General features: G+C 41.1%; 1 protein-coding gene across 6 annotated transcripts in view; it reads left to right on the plus strand.

The window, feature by feature from the left end:
* Nucleotides 1-18692, plus strand: part of KLHL13 (kelch like family member 13) — a 34409-nt gene extending 15717 nt beyond the window's left edge. For all 6 annotated transcript variants that reach the window (XM_053472881.1, XM_053472884.1, XM_053472883.1 and 3 more), the window contains 6 exons: nucleotides 2386-2527; nucleotides 3405-3537; nucleotides 4209-4405; nucleotides 8558-9353; nucleotides 14576-14689; nucleotides 17362-18692. In XM_053472881.1, coding sequence (XP_053328856.1) covers nucleotides 2386-2527; nucleotides 3405-3537; nucleotides 4209-4405; nucleotides 8558-9353; nucleotides 14576-14689; nucleotides 17362-17849 — 1870 coding nt within the window. In that variant the 3' untranslated portion in view covers nucleotides 17850-18692. The remainder of the gene's footprint in view (nucleotides 1-2385; nucleotides 2528-3404; nucleotides 3538-4208; nucleotides 4406-8557; nucleotides 9354-14575; nucleotides 14690-17361) is intronic.
* The last annotated feature ends 660 nt before the right edge of the window (nucleotides 18693-19352 follow it).

Raw genomic sequence — 19352 nt, forward strand, 5'->3', positions numbered from 1 at the left:
CTTCCGTTGTTCCTTCTCTTTTCCCTCTTCTGCATAAAGAATGGCATTATTAGAACCTCAAGGTCATATCTAGGAAATTGCCTGTTATGGGGCTTACAATTTAGCCCCTGAAAGCTTTTTTTCATTACTTTACTAATTAACCATCCATGTGAAAAAACGTAATCCTATTTTCTCAGCATAATGGTTAATATTCATAGGAATATTGCATTGGCCTGCTGCATAAGTCCATATTTTTTAGAAGTATTTTCTTTTTTCGTGTTGTACTAACAACAACGATCACACATCCATATAGGTTTAGCCTTTTGTGGTATTTTATGTAGATCTCTGTTGTATCAAAAAACAAGTTGACTCCCGGATGTGTCTGGCTCCTACATTTCACATAAATTCAAATTCAAGGTGTTTTTTTGTTAATTTCTTCTATTTTTTTGGGGAGGGAAATCAGCGGAGCAAACAATAATTACCTGATTATCCCACTCTCTCTGCAATCTAGCTGGCAAAAATGTGGTAAATTACCGGTAAATTAAGCCATAAGTAGACTATTACACTGCCTACACTCGAGGTGTGAGCTAAGGTGAGGATACATTTCTGTTCAAATATACTTTTTTTTATCATATTTTATGTACAAAAAAGGACATGGTAGTTTCTGATAACCCTCGTTTGTTGCAGAAATGTGTTTTGTTAGCACTTGAAATCTTGCAGGCTGACCTTTCCGATAAGTATATTTTAGATATCATAATGTTTGGAGTATTTAAACCCGGGAAATGATAAATTCCCTCAGTATCCGCTGCAAGATTCTTCTGTCCTCCTTTGTTTGCTGTAGTCCTGATCCCAACAGAAGGACGCTGACTGTTCCCATGTGACCTCGGCCATGATTTAGGCTATTTTTAGTCTTCATTTATGTTAATTCTCAAAGACCTGCATACATATAGATTCATTAGTAAACTATCACTGCCAATCTGGTTCTAAAGTATGCTTCTCGGTGTAAGCACAGGCGAATGAATGGATGGGTCATTTTGGGTAATGTTTTCACTAAAAGACCAAGTAAAAGCTACGATTAAAGTCTTATTTCATGCGGCTCTCAACCTGTGCTATAGTTTTCATCATTCATCGTCTTTGCTAATTTGTAATCCAAGTTACAGCGATTTGCCTGTCATCGTGTTAATGTTGGAATAGCATCAGATACAAAACTGGAAATTTAGGATTTTTTTTTTTTACACAATGATTATTATTTATACAATAACTATCGTTGGCTATGAACACTGGGCAGCTTTTTGAATGGCTTGTCTGTTAATGTTTGTGGGAACACCCCGGTGCCCGACACCGCCTGTCTTTGGATGCAAATTCTACATTTCATAATAATGCAAAAACATAGACCCCCCCCCGGACCCAGACATTAGAATCTCTACATCTGTATTTGGTTACCAGGCTAAGCTCTTATGTGTTAACTTTCCTGTCGGTCCGTTTTATTGTGATATGTGTGCATATAGCTATAGATATGTCTGTTTATATGTGTAAATAGATCATGTGTGTTTATGCTATAATGTCATGGAGCCTGAATGTGACGTTATAATGCTGAATGCCGCTCGCCACTCTTTTATTACATAAAATAAAGAGAATATAGGAAGCTGGGTAGAAAAATAAAAATAATAATTTTACGTTAATAGAATAAAAATTGTGGGAATGTTGTGTTAAGAAATGAACCTACCATAGCCGATGTTTTAAAAAAAAAATATTGGCAATAAAAGATGTGCCGTAGCCCTTTAGCTGATGGCAAAATATATCCTGACGTGCAGCTGAGCTCCTCTCCCTTTTAGCTGCTCGAGTATTGAGTCATCTTGATATTTGGAACCTTTTTGTTATTTTCTTTAAGTGGCGAGGAAGAGACAAGATACAAAGTTTACCCCGCGCGTTATGTCTGTTACAAGTGCTGGACTGGGCAGTTTCCCTCTACTAATGCATTGGGCTGCTGTTTAGTACATTAAACATGTTAACGTATATATGTTGTGTTTTGTATTCTGCCGATTCAGGTCTAACTAATTTCCAAGCATGAATTAATAAGTAACATCATTAATGGCAAATGATCAGAAATGGTAGCCTTGACTCATAATCATTTGATCAAAACCGTCTAGTATAATGGGTTAGTAAGTCGTACCTGGTTTGCCTAAGAGAACGGTACCGACACATCCTCGTAAACCCTTATCCTCCTAACTTGAGAACCTCCTCTCCTTGCAGAATCTCTAAATGCTTTAGGCTATGCTTTTATTATGGGTGAACGTATTGGGTTCCACTCTGCAGTGTAATACAAATAGGGCTTCTCCTGTGTTATATTAGAAATCCGTTTCATGTAAAAGGCGGTAAACCACTGGTTACCATTTTAATCTGCAGATCATTGGTCGAAGAGGAAGATCCTCATTTGAAAGTCTCTCTTGGGAACAACGATATGGGTGTCTCTGCTCATCTTCAGTCCTCAAAGACCGGAACCACCAGATTTTTCACCAGCAATACTCACAGTTCAGTGGTGTTACAGGTATGAAACTTTTTTTTTTTTTTTTCTTTTCTTTATAGTGTTTTGGAAATCATTATTGAGTGATTCCTTTTGTTCCGGATCTGAGATGAAGGAACAGTTGTAAGCTTGACGCAGTGTGTTTTCATATTAACACGTTCAAAAGACACCTCCCAAGTGTTGCTCTTTAGGACGATGATCCTTTATTGGGTCTCACAGGCTTCTCTTTCCTACCTGAGGCAGTAAAGTAAATCAATTTAGAGACGATAAACATCGGGGAAAGTAGAAGTTAAGCTTAAGTTAAGCTGTCTTTTATTGACTCGCAATGTAACATCTATGCAGACCTTACATTTAACACAAATGGGTTTTGCTTGCGTAACTCTGCAAAAACGTTTGAAAACTGGGTATTCTAATCTAGTCATAATGCCAAAACGGCTACTGGTGGTTACATGCTCATACTCGCTGCCAAAGAGAATCTAATGGCTGCTTCCATGTTTTCCAATCCTCCTGCCCTGCAGCTTCACCATTGATTTTCTTCTGCAATGTGGAATTGTGTATTTCCATGAACTGAATCCTTGTGTAGCAACAGCAGGCACGTGCTTTTGAAAAATTGAGAAATTTGTTGATAAGAACATAAACAAACCATCACCTAAACCCCCCATGTAACCCAATGAAAGTTATGTTTCCACTTAACTGGCCTCTAGGCATATAGATATAAACTATGCATACATAGTCCTATTGGGACTGCCTAGGCCGAACACTGCATTGTCATATCCAACGAGACAAGCATGTTTTATATAGTTTTATTAGTGCATAAACTAGTAATTTTGTTATTTCAGGAAAAACAATATGTAATAAGAAATCCTGTTTTTTTTTTTGTTTTTCTTTTCTTCATCCATAGGGCTTTGACCAGTTAAGAATTGAGGGTTTACTCTGTGATGTGACACTTGTACCGGGGGATGGGGATGAGATATTTCCAGTTCACCGAGCTATGATGGCCTCCTCAAGTGACTACTTCAAAGCCATGTTCACAGGTAAAACGATTCATGCACGGTGTTTGTTTAATAAGGTAAAACCCTAAATATTTAATATATACAATTCTTTTTTGTAGCCCCTAAAATATATATATATATTTTTTAAATTTTTTATTAAAGCGACATTAAACTTAAAAAATATCCCCAGCTTCACTGAAATATGCCAAAATATTAGGCATTATTTCTAGATTCTGAGTTCTTTGATTATTTACGGGGCCTGGCGCCATCAGATCACACCCCGCTCCCAATTATAAATACTTATTTGTTTGAAAATTTACATGTAAAGGAAGTTAGTATTTTTTGTTGAGTGGCGTCTCGTGCATTACCAACCTCTGCAACACCCCTAACGATATCTGGAAATGTACTTTAGGTAAGCTTAATATTCAATGAGACTTTCTTATAGCATTCCGTTCGCAAATGTGGTGTTGACAGAATAAATACATCTGCCTGTGTTTTTAATGTTTACTGACACTTTGGTTTGATGGACACCTGTTTGTTAGCAGAATGCCATGTAAATAAGATATATAGGTGACATTGTGTGTCCTACGAAACACCTTTATGATACAGTAAAATGCACTATATAGTTAAACGTGTTGTTGAACAAAGGTTTAATGTAAAACTGTTAATGCATTGTAAGGATTATTAAAAATGTAGACTGCTTTCTTCTCTAGGTGGAATGAAGGAACAAGACTTAATGTGCATTAAATTACATGGCGTGAACAAAATTGGATTAAAAAAAATTATTGATTTCATATACACTTCAAAACTTTCCCTGAACATGGATAATCTTCAAGATACGCTGGAAGCTGCTAGTTTTTTACAGATACTGCCAGTTTTGGACTTCTGCAAAGTGTTTCTTATATCAGGGGTAAGAGTGTAAACCAATTTACCAACTTCTTGACTTAATCTGTCTTGAAAATGCATGAAGTGCTATGGATAGGAAAAGTCACGGTGTTTGAGGGATTTACCAAACGCGCTACATTCTTCCTAGCCTCTCATGCTTGACAGCGGCACAACAAGTAACTGATTGTCTGGGTTTTATATACATTGTGGTTTGACTACTTGAGTGTAAGAATTTTGGGGTTGCATCATACTCGTTTTGTTTTAATATTTCTCTTAGCTGTACCTTAAATGTAGATTGAAATAATGGTTATCTTTAATGTTACTCTAACACAATATGGCCCTGTTAGCAGGGATAATGCCTAAATATCACGTTATATTTTTTATCACTTGAAATTTTATTGAATTTTCATAACAAACAAAAGAAAAGGCACGGACAAAAAAACAAAAGATAAGACTGTACCGAAATCAGTAAACATCAGACCAATACAGTACAACGTACCACCGAACGGAGTAACAGAGCCCGGCCAGGTAGCAAGGAAAACGTAGCGCTATACAAATACATAATCGGTGATCAAAGGAGCAACAGAAAATGCAACAAACAGCACAGCAGCCAGACACACGAAAGGAGTATACAATCGGTGACATATTATATTTTGTCCGTTTTGTTCTGTGTATCGAGGTCCGAGTATAAGACTACGATCCAGATCCCCCGCAGCGCTGCAGGGGACCTGTATCCTCCTCTTTGGCAGCTGGAGAACGCCTGCGCGATGCGAACAGACAACCGCCGCTGTTGCCCTGCACTTCCACTAGGGCTTCTATGACAGAGTGCCGGGGTGACATGACCTTTCCGGTGCTCCATCCATAGAAGCCCCAGCCGGCAGCAGCAGAGGTTGTGTATTAAGATTTAACGTGTATCTTTGGCATTTGGTGGTCTGCATTCTTTTTTAGGGGGGGTGATGCGAAGGACCCATTATCCCACGTGAAGGTTAAAATGATTTGATGCCCCTTATAGATACACAGCCTTTTATCCCCTTTGTATTTGTTCTTTTCTGCATTATTCCCACCTTATTCTCTTCTGAATCATTCCTCACTGTGAGAGGTTCGTCCCGCTGTGAAAATGATAGCCTTTTCTATTACAAAGATACTCTTGATTAAATCCTGTTTAATAGATGCAGAAAAGCCTCTAGCTGCCGCAGAGGGCAAAGAAAATGTAAATACTTGCATGCAATTAATATGCAAGCCCGAAACAGAGAGAGGATTAATTAGGCTTGCATAATAATTTGACATGTTTTCTCTCATTAATTATGGTAACAATGTAATGGTAATCATTTTCTTATGTTTGTGAAGTAAATGTGGATTTTCCGGAATGTATACAGTAGGTTTTAGTGGAATAAGTGTGTTTGGTTTGGGCTCCTCGTTCATATAAAGTCTTGGTACTTGGGTAGCTGTTGGTACCGCGTTGCCTTCCTGGCTTCTAAAAAAGGGTTAATTTTTACAGGCATGTTGGTCACATTTTGACTGTTGCTAGATGTTATGCATGCCTTTCTCCTGGAGACATTAATGACTCCGGTGACGGTCCGTTGAGTGCCTCTTATAGACGTGCGTTCAGTTGGGCGCTGAATTCATTCGCTCGTTCCTTTGTGTGTTTTGACTTGTTGGAATCTTGGAGATAAGACTACCGCTAAACATGTGAACGCTGAACATCTCATTTAGTCCTCCATTCTTCTGAATCGATTTTTTGTAGCAAAATGAAAAAGTTAATCAATGTCTTTTAATAAAAAAAGAAGATCGTTGCACACAATGTCGCGGTTTAGATTATCGTGATATCCAGTATAGCTGCCTCAGTAGTGAATAAAAAAAAACTATTGTGCAAGAACCCAGTCTGTGGACGGCGTCGTCTCTAACGGCCAGTTTCCAGTTTGGGTGCTTCACCTCGATTCATCCATCGGCAGATATCACTTAGCGCCATTCCTAACAGAATATTCTTCAATCACGTGGCTTTGGGTGGATGAACAAACCTTTCTGTCCTTTATTCTGTTGAATATCCTTTCTCTTAGACCTCTAAAAGAATGAAATGGTTTAATTGCATGAACAAGGTCAAAACAGAAGGGATGCCATTTTATTATTTTAAAGAACTGGACTGTCACCCGGCCTCAATAAGTGTCCAGGAAGAGAATGCGGCTAAAAACGGTAGAACACGTCTGGATACATTTTTATAAAGACGTGATATCGTGGCGTTTAATACTCCTAAAATGTATTTAGTAGAGCTGAAACAACGAATCGATAAAATCGATAATAATCGATAACGGAAATCATCGATAACGATTTCCGTTATCGATTAATCGAGTGATCAATTCGTTGTTGGAGCACTCGGCTCCTTTTACTTACCTCCGCGAGCGTTCCCCGCTTCTGCTACACGCTCTGCAGTCTCCGCCTTCTAGCTACGTGACGGATGTGACGCGTTCCGGAGGTAAGTATTCTTCATGTCTATGTGCACGGATCGCACAGAGCGAATCGCTCTGTGCGAATGGAGCCACTCGCACAGAGCGGTTCGCTCTGTGCGAGTGGCTCCACTCGCACAGAGCGGTTCGCTCTGTGCGAGTGGCTCCACTCGCACAGAGCGGTTCGCTCTGTGCGAGTGGCTCCACTCGCACAGAGCGGTTCGCTCTGTGCGAGTGGCTCCACTCGCACAGAGCGGTTCGCTCTGTGCGAGTGGCTCCATTCGCACAGAGCGGTTCGCTCTGTGCGAGTGGCTCCATTCGCACAGAGCGGTTCGCTCTGTGCGAGTGGCTCCATTCGCACAGAGCGGTTCGCTCTGTGCGAGTGGCTCCATTCGCACAGAGCGGTTCGCTCTGTGCGAGTGGCTCCATTCGCACAGAGCGGTTCGCTCTGTGCGAGTGGCTCCATTCGCACAGAGCGGTTCGCTCTGTGCGAGTGGCTCCATTCGCACAGAGCGGTTCGCTCTGTGCGAGTGGCTCCATTCGCACAGAGCAGTTCGTGAGTGTGGGTGCAGGGCAGAGTGGGGGTGGGGGTGCAGGGCAGAGTGGGGGTGGGGGTGCAGGGCAGAGTGGGGGTGGGGGGTGCAGGGCAGGAGACTGGGTGCAGGGCAGAGTGGGGGTGGGGATGCAGGGTGTGAGTGTGGGTGCAGAGCAGAGTGGGAGACTGGGTGCAGGGCAGAGTGGGGGTGGGGATGCAGGGCAGGGTGTGAGTGTGGGTGCAGGGCAGAGTGTGAGTGTGGGGGCAGGGCAGAATGTGGGGGCAGGGCTGGGTGCAGGGCAGAGTTAGAGACTGGGTGCAGGGGCACAGTGCAAAGTGCTGGGTGCAAAGTGCCAGTGCTGGGTGCAAAGTGCCAGGGCTGGGTGCAAAGTGCTGGGTACAAAGTGCCAGGGCTGGGTGCAAAGTGCAAAGTGCTGGTGCAAAGTGCTGAATGCTGGGTGCAAAGTGCTGGATGCAAAGTGCCAGGGCTGGGGCAAAGTGCTGGGTGCAAAGTGCTGGGTGCAAAGTGCCAGGGCTGGGTGCAAAGTGCTGGGTGCAAAGTGCTGGGTGCAAAGTGCTGGGTGCAAAGTGCAAAGTGCTGGGGCAAAGTTTCTTGAACAGTAATAGTCCACCTCTTTTCAGAATGTTTGGGGTTATTTTGTTTCATAAATATTGTGTTTGGGTTCTTGTACTTTGAAAATATTGTTTTTTATTACATCATAACAAAATAAGAATGTTAATGTAAATTTTAAGTTGTTTTTTAACATCCAGTTCATTAAATTCTTTTAAATAAACGAAAAATTTGCATATTGTTTTTTTTATCCGATTAATCGATTAATCGAAAAAATAATCGGCCGATTAATCGATTATTAAAATAATCGTTAGTTGCAGCCCTAGTATTTAGTATTATCCTTTTTCTAATGTTTTAATTTGTCAGATAATTGACGGCTTGTGCCCCATAGCCATAGCTTTTACACAGTAATGCAGTCTGATGCACATCAAAGTCTTCATGGTTAGAGGTTAAACGCAAGCTTGTTTTAAAGAAAATATTTAGACGTTCCAATGATGATGCCTGTAATTGAGATGCCTCTTAATGTCCTGTGTAAACGTTAAACAGAATGAAAGCATTATAAATCACATGGAAAATGTTTCTTCCAATTGGATATTTATAGGCTTCTCATTTTTATATTTTATTTTTTAGGTAACGTTGGAAAATTGTGTTGAAGTTGGACGGATTGCAAATACTTACAATCTCACTGAAGTTGATAAATATGTAAATAACTTTATCTTGAAGAACTTCCCTCCGTTATTAACTACTGGGGAGTTTGTGAAACTCCCGTTCGATCGTCTCGCCTTTGTCCTCTCCAGCAATAGCCTTAAGCACTGTTCTGAGCTGGAACTCTTTAAGGCGGCCTGCCGATGGCTACGATACGAAGACTCTCGGATGGAATATGCTGCAAAGATAATGAAGAACATCAGATTTCCTCTGATGACACCACAAGACCTTATCAACCACGTCCAGACTGTGGATTTCATGAGGACTGACAATACTTGTGTAAACCTACTTTTAGAAGCTAGCAATTACCAAATGATGCCATACATGCAACCTGTTATGCAGTCTGAAAGAACTGCCATTCGCTCGGACAGCACCCATTTGGTTACTCTTGGGGGGGTTTTGCGACAGCAGCTGGTTGTTAGCAAGGAGTTGCGCATGTACGACGAGAAGGGGCACGAATGGAAAGCCTTAGCTCCTATGGATGCTCCCAGATATCAGCATGGAATTGCCGTCATTGGAAACTTTCTGTATGTAGTCGGTGGCCAAAGCAATTACGACACAAAAGGTAAAACCGCAGTGGACACGGTCTTCAGGTTCGATCCTCGTTACAATAAATGGATGCAAGTGGCCTCTCTGAACGAAAAGCGGACCTTTTTCCACCTAAGTGCCCTCAAAGGTCATCTGTATGCAGTCGGTGGTCGCAATGCAGCTGGCGAGCTTGGTAAGAATCTTTCCCCGCTGTCACTGATCCTTCATAAACATTATTCCGTATAGCAATGGAAAATCTCGGCTTTCCAACTAATAATATTAATAATGTTTTACGGAGTGAACATATGCAGAGTATGCAAATCTCGCGTTAAATATGGTGCAATATACCTGAACCTGTAATAATTAGGCTGTTCAGCCGCTGTGATATCCGTATACTTATAACTTTAGACAAAGCGGAGAATGCTTTATAATCTCAGATAAATTGTAAGGAAATGAAGATGGGGCTGTGTTTAACCTATATTCTTTCTGTGTTTCCATATATATTCTTTATTCTTTGTGTTTCCATATATATTCTTTAATCTATCTGTGTTTTTATATATTTTTTAATCTCTGTTTCTATATGCCGGAGTTAATTTTGTTTTAGACATTTTTATGCATGAAGGTAATTTGACTAATTGTGTAGTGTTCCTGGCGTGTTTTGTAATTATGACTAATTTATAGGCGTTTTGGCAGAGCTTTCTAAAATAGCTTTCGTGTTTTATTTTTATTTATTTTTTCTTTACGTGGGAATATATTTAGTCACCTCTGGCGTTTTTTTTGTGCGTCTGCTGTGAGGGTGTGATGTAGCCTCACGCTATGCAGTCAAGACAATCTGCCGCTTCGAGATCACCATATGTGCGGCGCCTTTAAATGTTTGTGGCGGCTGACTACAGAATCGCCCCTATGCATTTATCCCGCACCCCAGCTGGTTTCTGAACGTTTACCCCCGCGTGTGACATGTTCAGCTCCGGGGATGGGATCGCTTTACTGCTGTCGGACCACAGGGGAAGAAGTAACTTCAGAGCTGCAACTTCTACCCCAGCCATGAGTTTTATTTTTAATTGGGGAATATGCAGTACCGTACTCACAAAGTACTTTAATACGCTTTCTTCAGGTGCATACGGTGAACATGCCGCGCCGAATTGGGTTATTTAGGTAGTTTTAAAGGTTAGGCTGGTTGCCTCTATTGTCTGTTATGATAGAATGAGCTATTAAAGGGGCTGTTCCACCTAATCTGCTGATTTATTTCTTTTTAAATGTATTTACAATTCCCAGTATTGATGAATGTCCAAGCCCAATCCTACTAATTCTTTAATGATGTGAAGGAACTCTTGCCGCGTGACGTGCAAGGTCCAAGGTTTACTTGTTTAAGATATTCTAGAGTGCAGTGAATGTTTTAAGTGGAACTTCATTTTTAAATAATATGATTTTAATTTGATGTTAAAAGGCATCTCCCCTTTTTAAGGCGAGAAAGAGGACATTAAATATAACGTCAGAAGGTTTTCTGGCCTCGAGGTGGCACTTTAATTTATTACTTATGTTAATAAGTCACACTCTTGCAGTAGTAAGGATATACCGGTGAATGTTACAGGGGATATTTTATATATTTCTTTATTTTTGTAGGCAGTGGCAAGAACTTTTACTTCTTCGGTGTTCCAGGTTTAGTTTGATGTAAAGCTGAATTTAATTTAAATTGCAAATGTCCTTGAGGTCTATGCTGTGAGTGTAGGTTGTTTTTCTATATTCAGCCATCGTCTGTTCCATAGAATATGAGTCAGTGATACAATCCTGTAAACAATGATAAAAACTCAGACTATTATGGTCCCCAAATGGTTATCTGCCATCGAGTCAATGTTTCTGTGTATTGTGGGTTAAGACATCGTGGTTATGGTGAGGAGGAGCAGACATTTAATCCAGGCTGTGGTATACTTTATACATGTTTCTGCCCCAGGGAGCATGCAGTCTGAGTTTTTTCATAATGTAGTTTTAGCTCACGGGCCGCCGGCAGTTCTCGGTTCGGGGTTTAATCAGCTGTTTTCTGGTATTAAGTCGCCTCCGCGCTGCAAGCCCTGTGCTTCTGGCAGCCTTATGTAGAAGTTGGGTGTAGACTGTAACCTATTCTGACATTTAGCAGAACAATGATCTTTGGGGCTTGACATGTATATAGAATGGAACATATCAAGGGAATCATTAACATGTATGTAGCGTGCTAGGCGTTAGCATGGGATAGGCATATATCAAAGACAAGACTGATTACGGTCTGAATCTTACAGCACAAAACCAACAGATGGGTTAGATGGGCCCAATGGTCCTTATCTACCATCAAAGTCTGTTTCTGTACATGAAGATCCGTGTGAAATGACACGCGGTGGCCGTGCGGGCCGCAGCATGTTGGGATTTGCCCAGCGGTGTGTTATTCAACAGACCAAAACATCCCATCAAATCCATGTAGCTTTTTGCCATGAGTTGACCCACTCTCAACGTATGAATCTTCCAGTAATACAAACGATGCCCTCCTCACACTCCCCATCCGTTTCCTAACAGTGTGTATTTCTTTAGAAATGTATTTCAAATGCTAAAGCCAAAGCTTATTCCACTATTTAAAGTTGTAAAATAAACGTTGGTGCCTCAATGAGTGATAAAACCGCACGGAAAGTCTGATTTTATGGAAGCTGCTGATGTTTAGAAGAGAAATCTAAACTGCCCTGTAAATGTGTGCTTATGAGGACTGTAAAAGCTTCTAATTAGCGATGATATGTCTCGGTGTAACTCATCCGTGCTCCGTTGTGTTGTAAAAGCTCGAATGCTGGTCCTTCTGCGTCCTCCCTCCCAAATAGCTTCTATCTGTTGGCTTCGGGAGACTCAAACAATGCTGCGGGAAGACCTAAAGGATTTGGTCCGAACGATTTATCCGAACGATGTATCCGAGATGAGCAGCTTTTATTGCTTGTGTGATCCTCGGAGTGCGTTTTATATCACGTGGACGTTTGTTTATTACGGTGTTACTCGCTAAGCTCCAAATATCCATTATTTACAGTTTTTGCACTGCAGAGCAGGCGAGTTGCCATTTATCAGTCTGCAGAACATCTAATCGTCTCATGACGTGGATGTAGAACGACGTTCACTGGGATGTTTAACCCGAAGAAAGCTTGCTGGCAGATTTGGGTGATTCAAAGAACAAACTGACGTTCGGGTCCTTCTTCATCACGCGTTGTTGGCAATGCTCCCCACTAAACACAAAGCATGCTGGGAGTGTTAACCATTTCTATATACATTAGTCCAGGGGTGGGCAATTAATTTTCCCATGGGGCCACATGAGAAATTGGAATGGTTTTAGAGGGCCAGACCTCTACAAACTACAAACTCCGAAGCCTTGTCCATTTTGTTAACTTATGTGCTGTTTAATAAAGTTATTCAAGCCTACGTCATTGGTAGAGGTGCTTGAATAAGTAAGGCCTGAATAACTATTAGCACAGCACAGAAGTGAACAAAATGAACAAGGCTTCGGAGTGCATACCGTATTTTTCGCTCTATAAGACGCACCTGCTGATAAGACGCACCTAGATTTTAGAGGAGAAAAAAAAGGAAAAAATATTTTGAGCTAAAAAATGGGCTAAAATATTTATTACAATAACTGAATAAGCTATGAACACAGTAAGACACACGCAGTAAGACACACACAGACACAGTAAGACACACACAGACACAGTGAGACACACACAGACACAGTAAGACACACACAGACACACACAGACACAGTGAGACACACACAGACACAGTAAGGTACACACAGACACAGTGAGACACACACAGACACAGTAAGACACACACAGACACAGTAAGACACACACAGACACAGTGAGACACACACAGACACAGTAAGACACACACAGACACAGTGAGACACACACAGACACAGTAAGACACACACAGACACAGTGAGACACACACAGACACAGTGAGACACACACAGACACAGTGAGACACACACAGACACAGTAAGACACACACAGACACAGTGAGACACACACAGACACAGTAAGATACACACACACACAGTAAGACACACACACACAAACACAGTAAGACACACACACACAGTAAGACCTCCCTCCCTAACCCCCCCTTCTCAGTATCTCCCCTCTAACTCCCTAACCCCCCCTTCTCAGGATCTCCCCCCCCGCCCCGGTCACTTACCTTAAACTCCTGTGTTGGAAGCGTGAGGCGTTTGTCTCGGGTGCCGGCTGATCGCCGGCGTCTGACGTCATATGCCGGCGCCCAGCGTAAAGCGCCGGCACCCGAGACAAACGCTTCCAACACAGGAGTTTAAGGTAAGTGACCGGGGCGGGGGGAGACACCGGACTCATTGGTGAGTCACCAGGACACTCTTTGCGGGCCGGTCCGAGCTATTCAGCGGGCCGGATGTGGCCCGCGGGCCGTGCTTTGCCCAGGTCTGCATTAGTCCATAGTTACAGTGGATCTGTCCGTTTCCCAAATCATCATTTACCGTTCAGTAAAACTAATGTTAGAAGATTAAAACCTGTATTATTATAAGATGGGAAGAGTCCTCTTAACTGCCTGTTGAATATTAGCACCTTCTTTCTCCCTCATTAAACTTTTAGCACGTTTTGGTCCAATAAACCAACCTGGAAGCCGTTGTCAATGAGTTTGGGTGACTTTTCCGGCTCGAATACTGCGATTCTTTATGGCAATGCTAATGAAGTCCATCCTCCTCATTAGTCACAGTGTCTGGCTGTATGATTAAGACCGAGCCATTCTACTGTTTACTGCCGGCAGTATGATATGGAGTCAGGGTGTTTGTCTAGTGAATGGGGGTAAGATAGCAGAGTAGCTGCCGGAAACATTACAAAATGCAAAGACTAGACTGCTTTTAAAAAGGGGAAGCAGCACAATGTTTTTGAAAATGTGAAACTGGTATTTGATGATCCAATACTAGAATAAAAAGAAATGGGGATGGTTCTCCTTTTATGTTTATGCCTCCGTGTTATAATTCGCTGCTCCCCTTCGGTAGAAGCCAATATTTCATCGTCCGTTAGCTCCTCATACGCAGTGATCCGTGTAGGGGCTTCTTTACTGTATGTTAAGACGACCCCTAACATCATTTAAACCAGCTAGTAAGACTGTATAATAAGACGTATATATTTTGTGTCATTTTGCCCACCTCTATACATATATGATCTGGGCAGTTATTCCCCTTTAATGTAGATGTACTGTGGTTTGCTAAAGAGGGGTCTGTGATCAAGTGGATGTTAGCCGACTACTTAGGTTCCTTGTCACTTTATGCCACTTTATTTCTATGTTTGGGTGAGAGAGACGACGACGTAAATATGTAATTGCTAAATGTAAAGTGCTTTGTCTCTGGTGTGTTAATTGTATTCATGTTCTTCCTTTCAGTCACTGTAGAATGTTACAATCCTAGAACCAACGAGTGGAGTTATGTTGCGAAGATGAGCGAACCGCACTATGGACACGCTGGGACGGTGTTTGGTGGACTCATGTACATTTCAGGTAGGAGACCATTAACACGGGCATGCTTTGCTGCATTGTCCTGGACGGAGTAAAAAAAAAAAAGTGCTGTTTGGTTTGTAACTCGCTGTGTGCTCGCTTACATCACTTCAGCGAATGACTCCGTTTTAGAAGAATGACGTTTTATACCATATACACAATGTAGTGTGCTAGGAAATTGGTTATTTCTGAGTTAAAGGGAATGTGCTGAACACTGAACAGTCATGCCTTCCAAAAATTGGAACCTAATCCCTTACATCATTATTTGTGTTGTTGCTAGGCAACATGTCTCCCATAGAGTGGTTTGTATCTGTGAAATTACTGACACAAAAGGGTTATTGATATTGACTTGTATGAGAAGCTCTTGGCACCTTATTTGATGACCTGGCTTATAAATGAAGTCTCTGATAATAGACCTTTCCAGGCATGACTGTAACAGTAGACTTATATTATAATGAAGTTCATAAAAACGTTCTTTTAACTATAGCAGTTGGCTTTGATTGAAGTGCACTGAATTCCAGATCTGTGTAGACGGCCCCGTATGCAGGGATTTATTATCCGGCGTAGTTGAAGCCGCCCCACGTTGAATGTAACGCGCAGTTTTGCTTCCAGATATACATTAACAAAGGATGTGTAAGTGGTCCTTGTTTATGTCGAGCTGGGATGCTCATCACAGGAAGAATGTTCTTCTCACAATGAGAAAGTCAATAGACCACAGCTGCAGCTGTCCGGCCGTCTTCATCACAGCCTAATCGCAGTGAGATGGATGCCCTTCCTGTGATCGGCGCTCCCTTCCTGAGAGAGAGTGAACGGGATTTCTGTTCTGCCTTCGCTCCGTCACAGATATTCTCTTGTTAATTTGTTTTATGCTCTGAAAACGTAATCCCTCTGAATGATTTCCTTTATAGTCACTGAACTGAAATAATTTGCTCTTTATTTAGACTCTTCTTTGTTTTTGCCGTGTCTCTCTTATTTCATTAGCCACCTATTTCTATTAATATCGATTCTGACCGACTCTTTTTTTTTTGGCCATTAAACGTTCTGGAAATATTAGCCACAAATTGGTCTCGAGGAATATGTAAAATCCAGGCAGACTGCAAACAGGAAAGCAAGCATAGGATCTTTTTTAAAGGGACACCCCTATAGAATTCATATCTCAGCACCTCAATATACATTTGGCCAAAACAAATAAAATAAAGCACTTGCCCAACACAAGAAAGGGCTGTCCTCTTTTTCCATTTCCCGACGGTTCTTTCCACTGATTGGCTGCTTGAAGCTTTCAGTCGGCGGTAAGAAAGTGCTCCCATTAAAATCAATGGAAGGCCGTACATACGCATAGGAGTCTGAATGGAATCTTCCCACAGAGTATATCGCTTGGTGTAAGATATGTCCGGATGAACACATCTGCAAGATATTCAGGAGGGGGTGTAGAAAGCTACAAATGCATTGGGGGGGGTGGGTATTTGCGGAATCTGGAAAATGAATGTGAAAATGCGGTGAGTATTCTGCTCATTCGCTTGTGATGTGACGGGCTGCAGCGTGATCCGCTGTACTGCGCATGCAGAGGCTTTGGGCACGGTGGCATACAAGCCTGCTAGCTGCCTTAAGTACCATCAAATGAACAATGGCGGGTCCAAGCTACTGCAGAAGGGAGATGTTTTTCACGGCGAACATAGAGAAACAACTAAAGAAAATCCCTTTTGATGTGACTGCTGCTACCCGTGGTACATGCCATGCAATCCTATACACTGTCACACAGTTACTATTACACATTTGTATTATTTGAGCCTGAGACTAGCTTAGCGCACCGACATTTTTTCTTTTCCCTGTCACACAGTTATTAACCTCTTCCTAGCCTCTTTATGTGCTCTTTAAGGCAAGCATTGCCCCAGCTCTTTCCAAAATACTTCTCATAAAATATATTTTAAAATGCAATAGCACCTTTCGTAAAGAATGAGACATTAAATACCTAGTTAGTGGATTGACTGTCTTGCCTTTTGATGTGAGCATGTATGTAATTTATGTATGTAGGTCAGGAAATTTCCGCTCATTTCTAAGAGCTGCACGTTGCCCTGATGTGCGGAAACTCCACCGGTGCTCTGCTAGCTTGGGTTGCCAATTTTCTTTTGGACCTGGCCAGATGTCCATAGGAACATTACCTGAACGTGAACAATACATGTAGGCTGTATTATTACGGTTAGCTTGGAATCTTTTTTAGGATATATTTGGGAAAAGAATATTAAAAGAAAAACAATCTAAAAGAGGAAACTATTGAGGACCCGTATAGTTCATTATACATTAGCTGTAACCGAAACACCACCTGGTTGCTTCCAGTCACCTTAATAACCGCTCTAGCATGTATTTTCTTTTTACTAGTTAGGACTCTAGAAGCCCTAAAATTATTTTCCCCTATATCGGCAGGTATAACTTTTTCATTAGTGCTGCGAGAGACGTATTAAAACACAGCCGAGCGTCGGGTCAGAGAAGGAGGCTGCTGCCTTTGTGCATGACGGTCGCCTGTCTTTACGTTTGAGAATCGGCAAAGCTCTGATCCGAGTGCCGTTTCCTTGTCTTTCCGTGTTGTGTAGCTCTTTCCTCGTCGCTAGTGTGACGCAAATAATTTCCAGGCTATCCACTGGAATAGATCTAATTCTGATTCTTCTTTCTCCGCCCAGGTGGAATTACACATGACACCTTCCAGAAGGAATTGATGTGCTTTGACCCAGACACTGACAAATGGACTCAGAAAGCACCAATGACCACAGTCCGAGGGCTGCATTGCATGTGCACCGTCGGAGACAAACTGTATGTCATCGGTGGCAATCACTTCCGAGGGACTAGCGATTACGACGACGTTCTCAGCTGTGAGTACTACTCTCCATCTTTGGATCAATGGACACCTATCGCTGCAATGTTACGGGGACAAAGCGACGTCGGGGTAGCGGTTTTCGAAAACAAGATTTACGTGGTTGGAGGATATTCTTGGAATAACAGGTGTATGGTTGAAATAGTCCAGAAGTATGATCCTGAGAAAGATGAATGGCACAAAGTGTTTGATCTGCCAGAGTCCCTCGGGGGCATCAGAGCTTGCACTCTTACCGTTTTTCCACCAGAAGATAACAGCTGTTCGCCTTCTCGGGAATCTCCTTTATCAGCACCTTGAAGACTGTAATATCTTTGCACTGTATTATGGATTTTTTTTTTTCCCAGTAGTATCCGATAAGCTTGACCAACTGGAATTGGCAAACCTACTTAGGGAAAGACTATCATTTTATTTATACTATCCATTTGGCTTGGGATATTTATCGAAAATGTTAATTATATTTAAAACGGTCAAATGTTTAGCAAAACACTCCGTAGCCTGTCAGAGATTTCGATGAGGTACGTCTGCAACGTGAGAAATGAACGCTCTTGGTATAAACCCAAATAGAAATGGGTAACGTGGCTGTAATATTATTGAAATCATATGATGATAATTTTACGTTTTTTCAAATATACAAACATATTGGTTTTCAGTTTTAATATTTGAAAAGTTATTCTGCCATGAAATGTCTGCTGTCCTATCTACTTAAATACTCCCTAAAATATACTTTATTGGAAATATCTGAAACAGAACCCTTAAAAAATCAAAAGGAAAGAGTTAGTTGTTCCCTGGTTTAGCTGCACCAATCAATTAATTTCAGGTACTGCATTACCCCCTTGATAAGAAACTTTTTTAATTTAGCTTGGAATTGTTTCCCTTTACTGAATTAGATAAGGGCTAGACATGACACGGGACAAAAGTAATTCACGAGACCAAGGATTATATTTGCGTCTCTGGCTTACTCCCTTTTATTTCTTTCATGTTGAAACAACCTGCGTATCATTTTGTTCAATGTACAGTCTTGATTGAGGTTATTTAGCACAAAATGCAGCTTGGGGCTGGAAAGCTGCTTTTGCTCAGTGGACTCCCATGTTTTATCTTCCTTTGTTCAATAAAATAAAAAAAAATAAAAAAATAAAAAAAGAGATCCGTTAACTGCAATTATTGGTAATGGTGAGGTACTTCATTGATATGTTTTATGTCCGGTTGCTCTCCTGTTGCCTAGATACGTCCGTGTCTGTATGTTTGTGGGTTAGCGAGCTCTATTTGCTGTTTGCACAAATGGGTACAGTGACCTACATTTGAGAAACTTCCCTTTTTTCTGCTGTTCTGAGCCTCCTGCACACAATAGGGCTCTGCAGTGCTTTGGGTATGAGACTCCAAAAAGGATATATATATATATATATATATATATATATATATATATATATATATATATATATATATATATATATATATATATATATATATATATATATATATATATATATATATATATATATATATATATATATATGTATATATATATATGTGTATATATATATATATGTATATGTATATGTAATCAATTTTCTCTCCACTTAAATAATAACTCCAAACATTACATTAAAGCCAATGGCAAAGACATTTCATTGGTGTGAGGAGTGCCACTCCAAAAAAAATAGGTGTACAAAATGAGAAAATTCAGACTAAATAATAGTGCAAAATGCCAATTGAAATACCCATTGTTTTGTTAGGACAGTGGAAATCAATTAACAACATTTTGTCTATAATTGGACTAATTCGAGTGCTCAGGTTGAGAGT

The sequence above is a fragment of the Spea bombifrons genome, chromosome 8 (genome assembly GCF_027358695.1).
Source record: "Spea bombifrons isolate aSpeBom1 chromosome 8, aSpeBom1.2.pri, whole genome shotgun sequence".
Classification (NCBI taxonomy): domain Eukaryota; kingdom Metazoa; phylum Chordata; class Amphibia; order Anura; family Pelobatidae; genus Spea; species Spea bombifrons.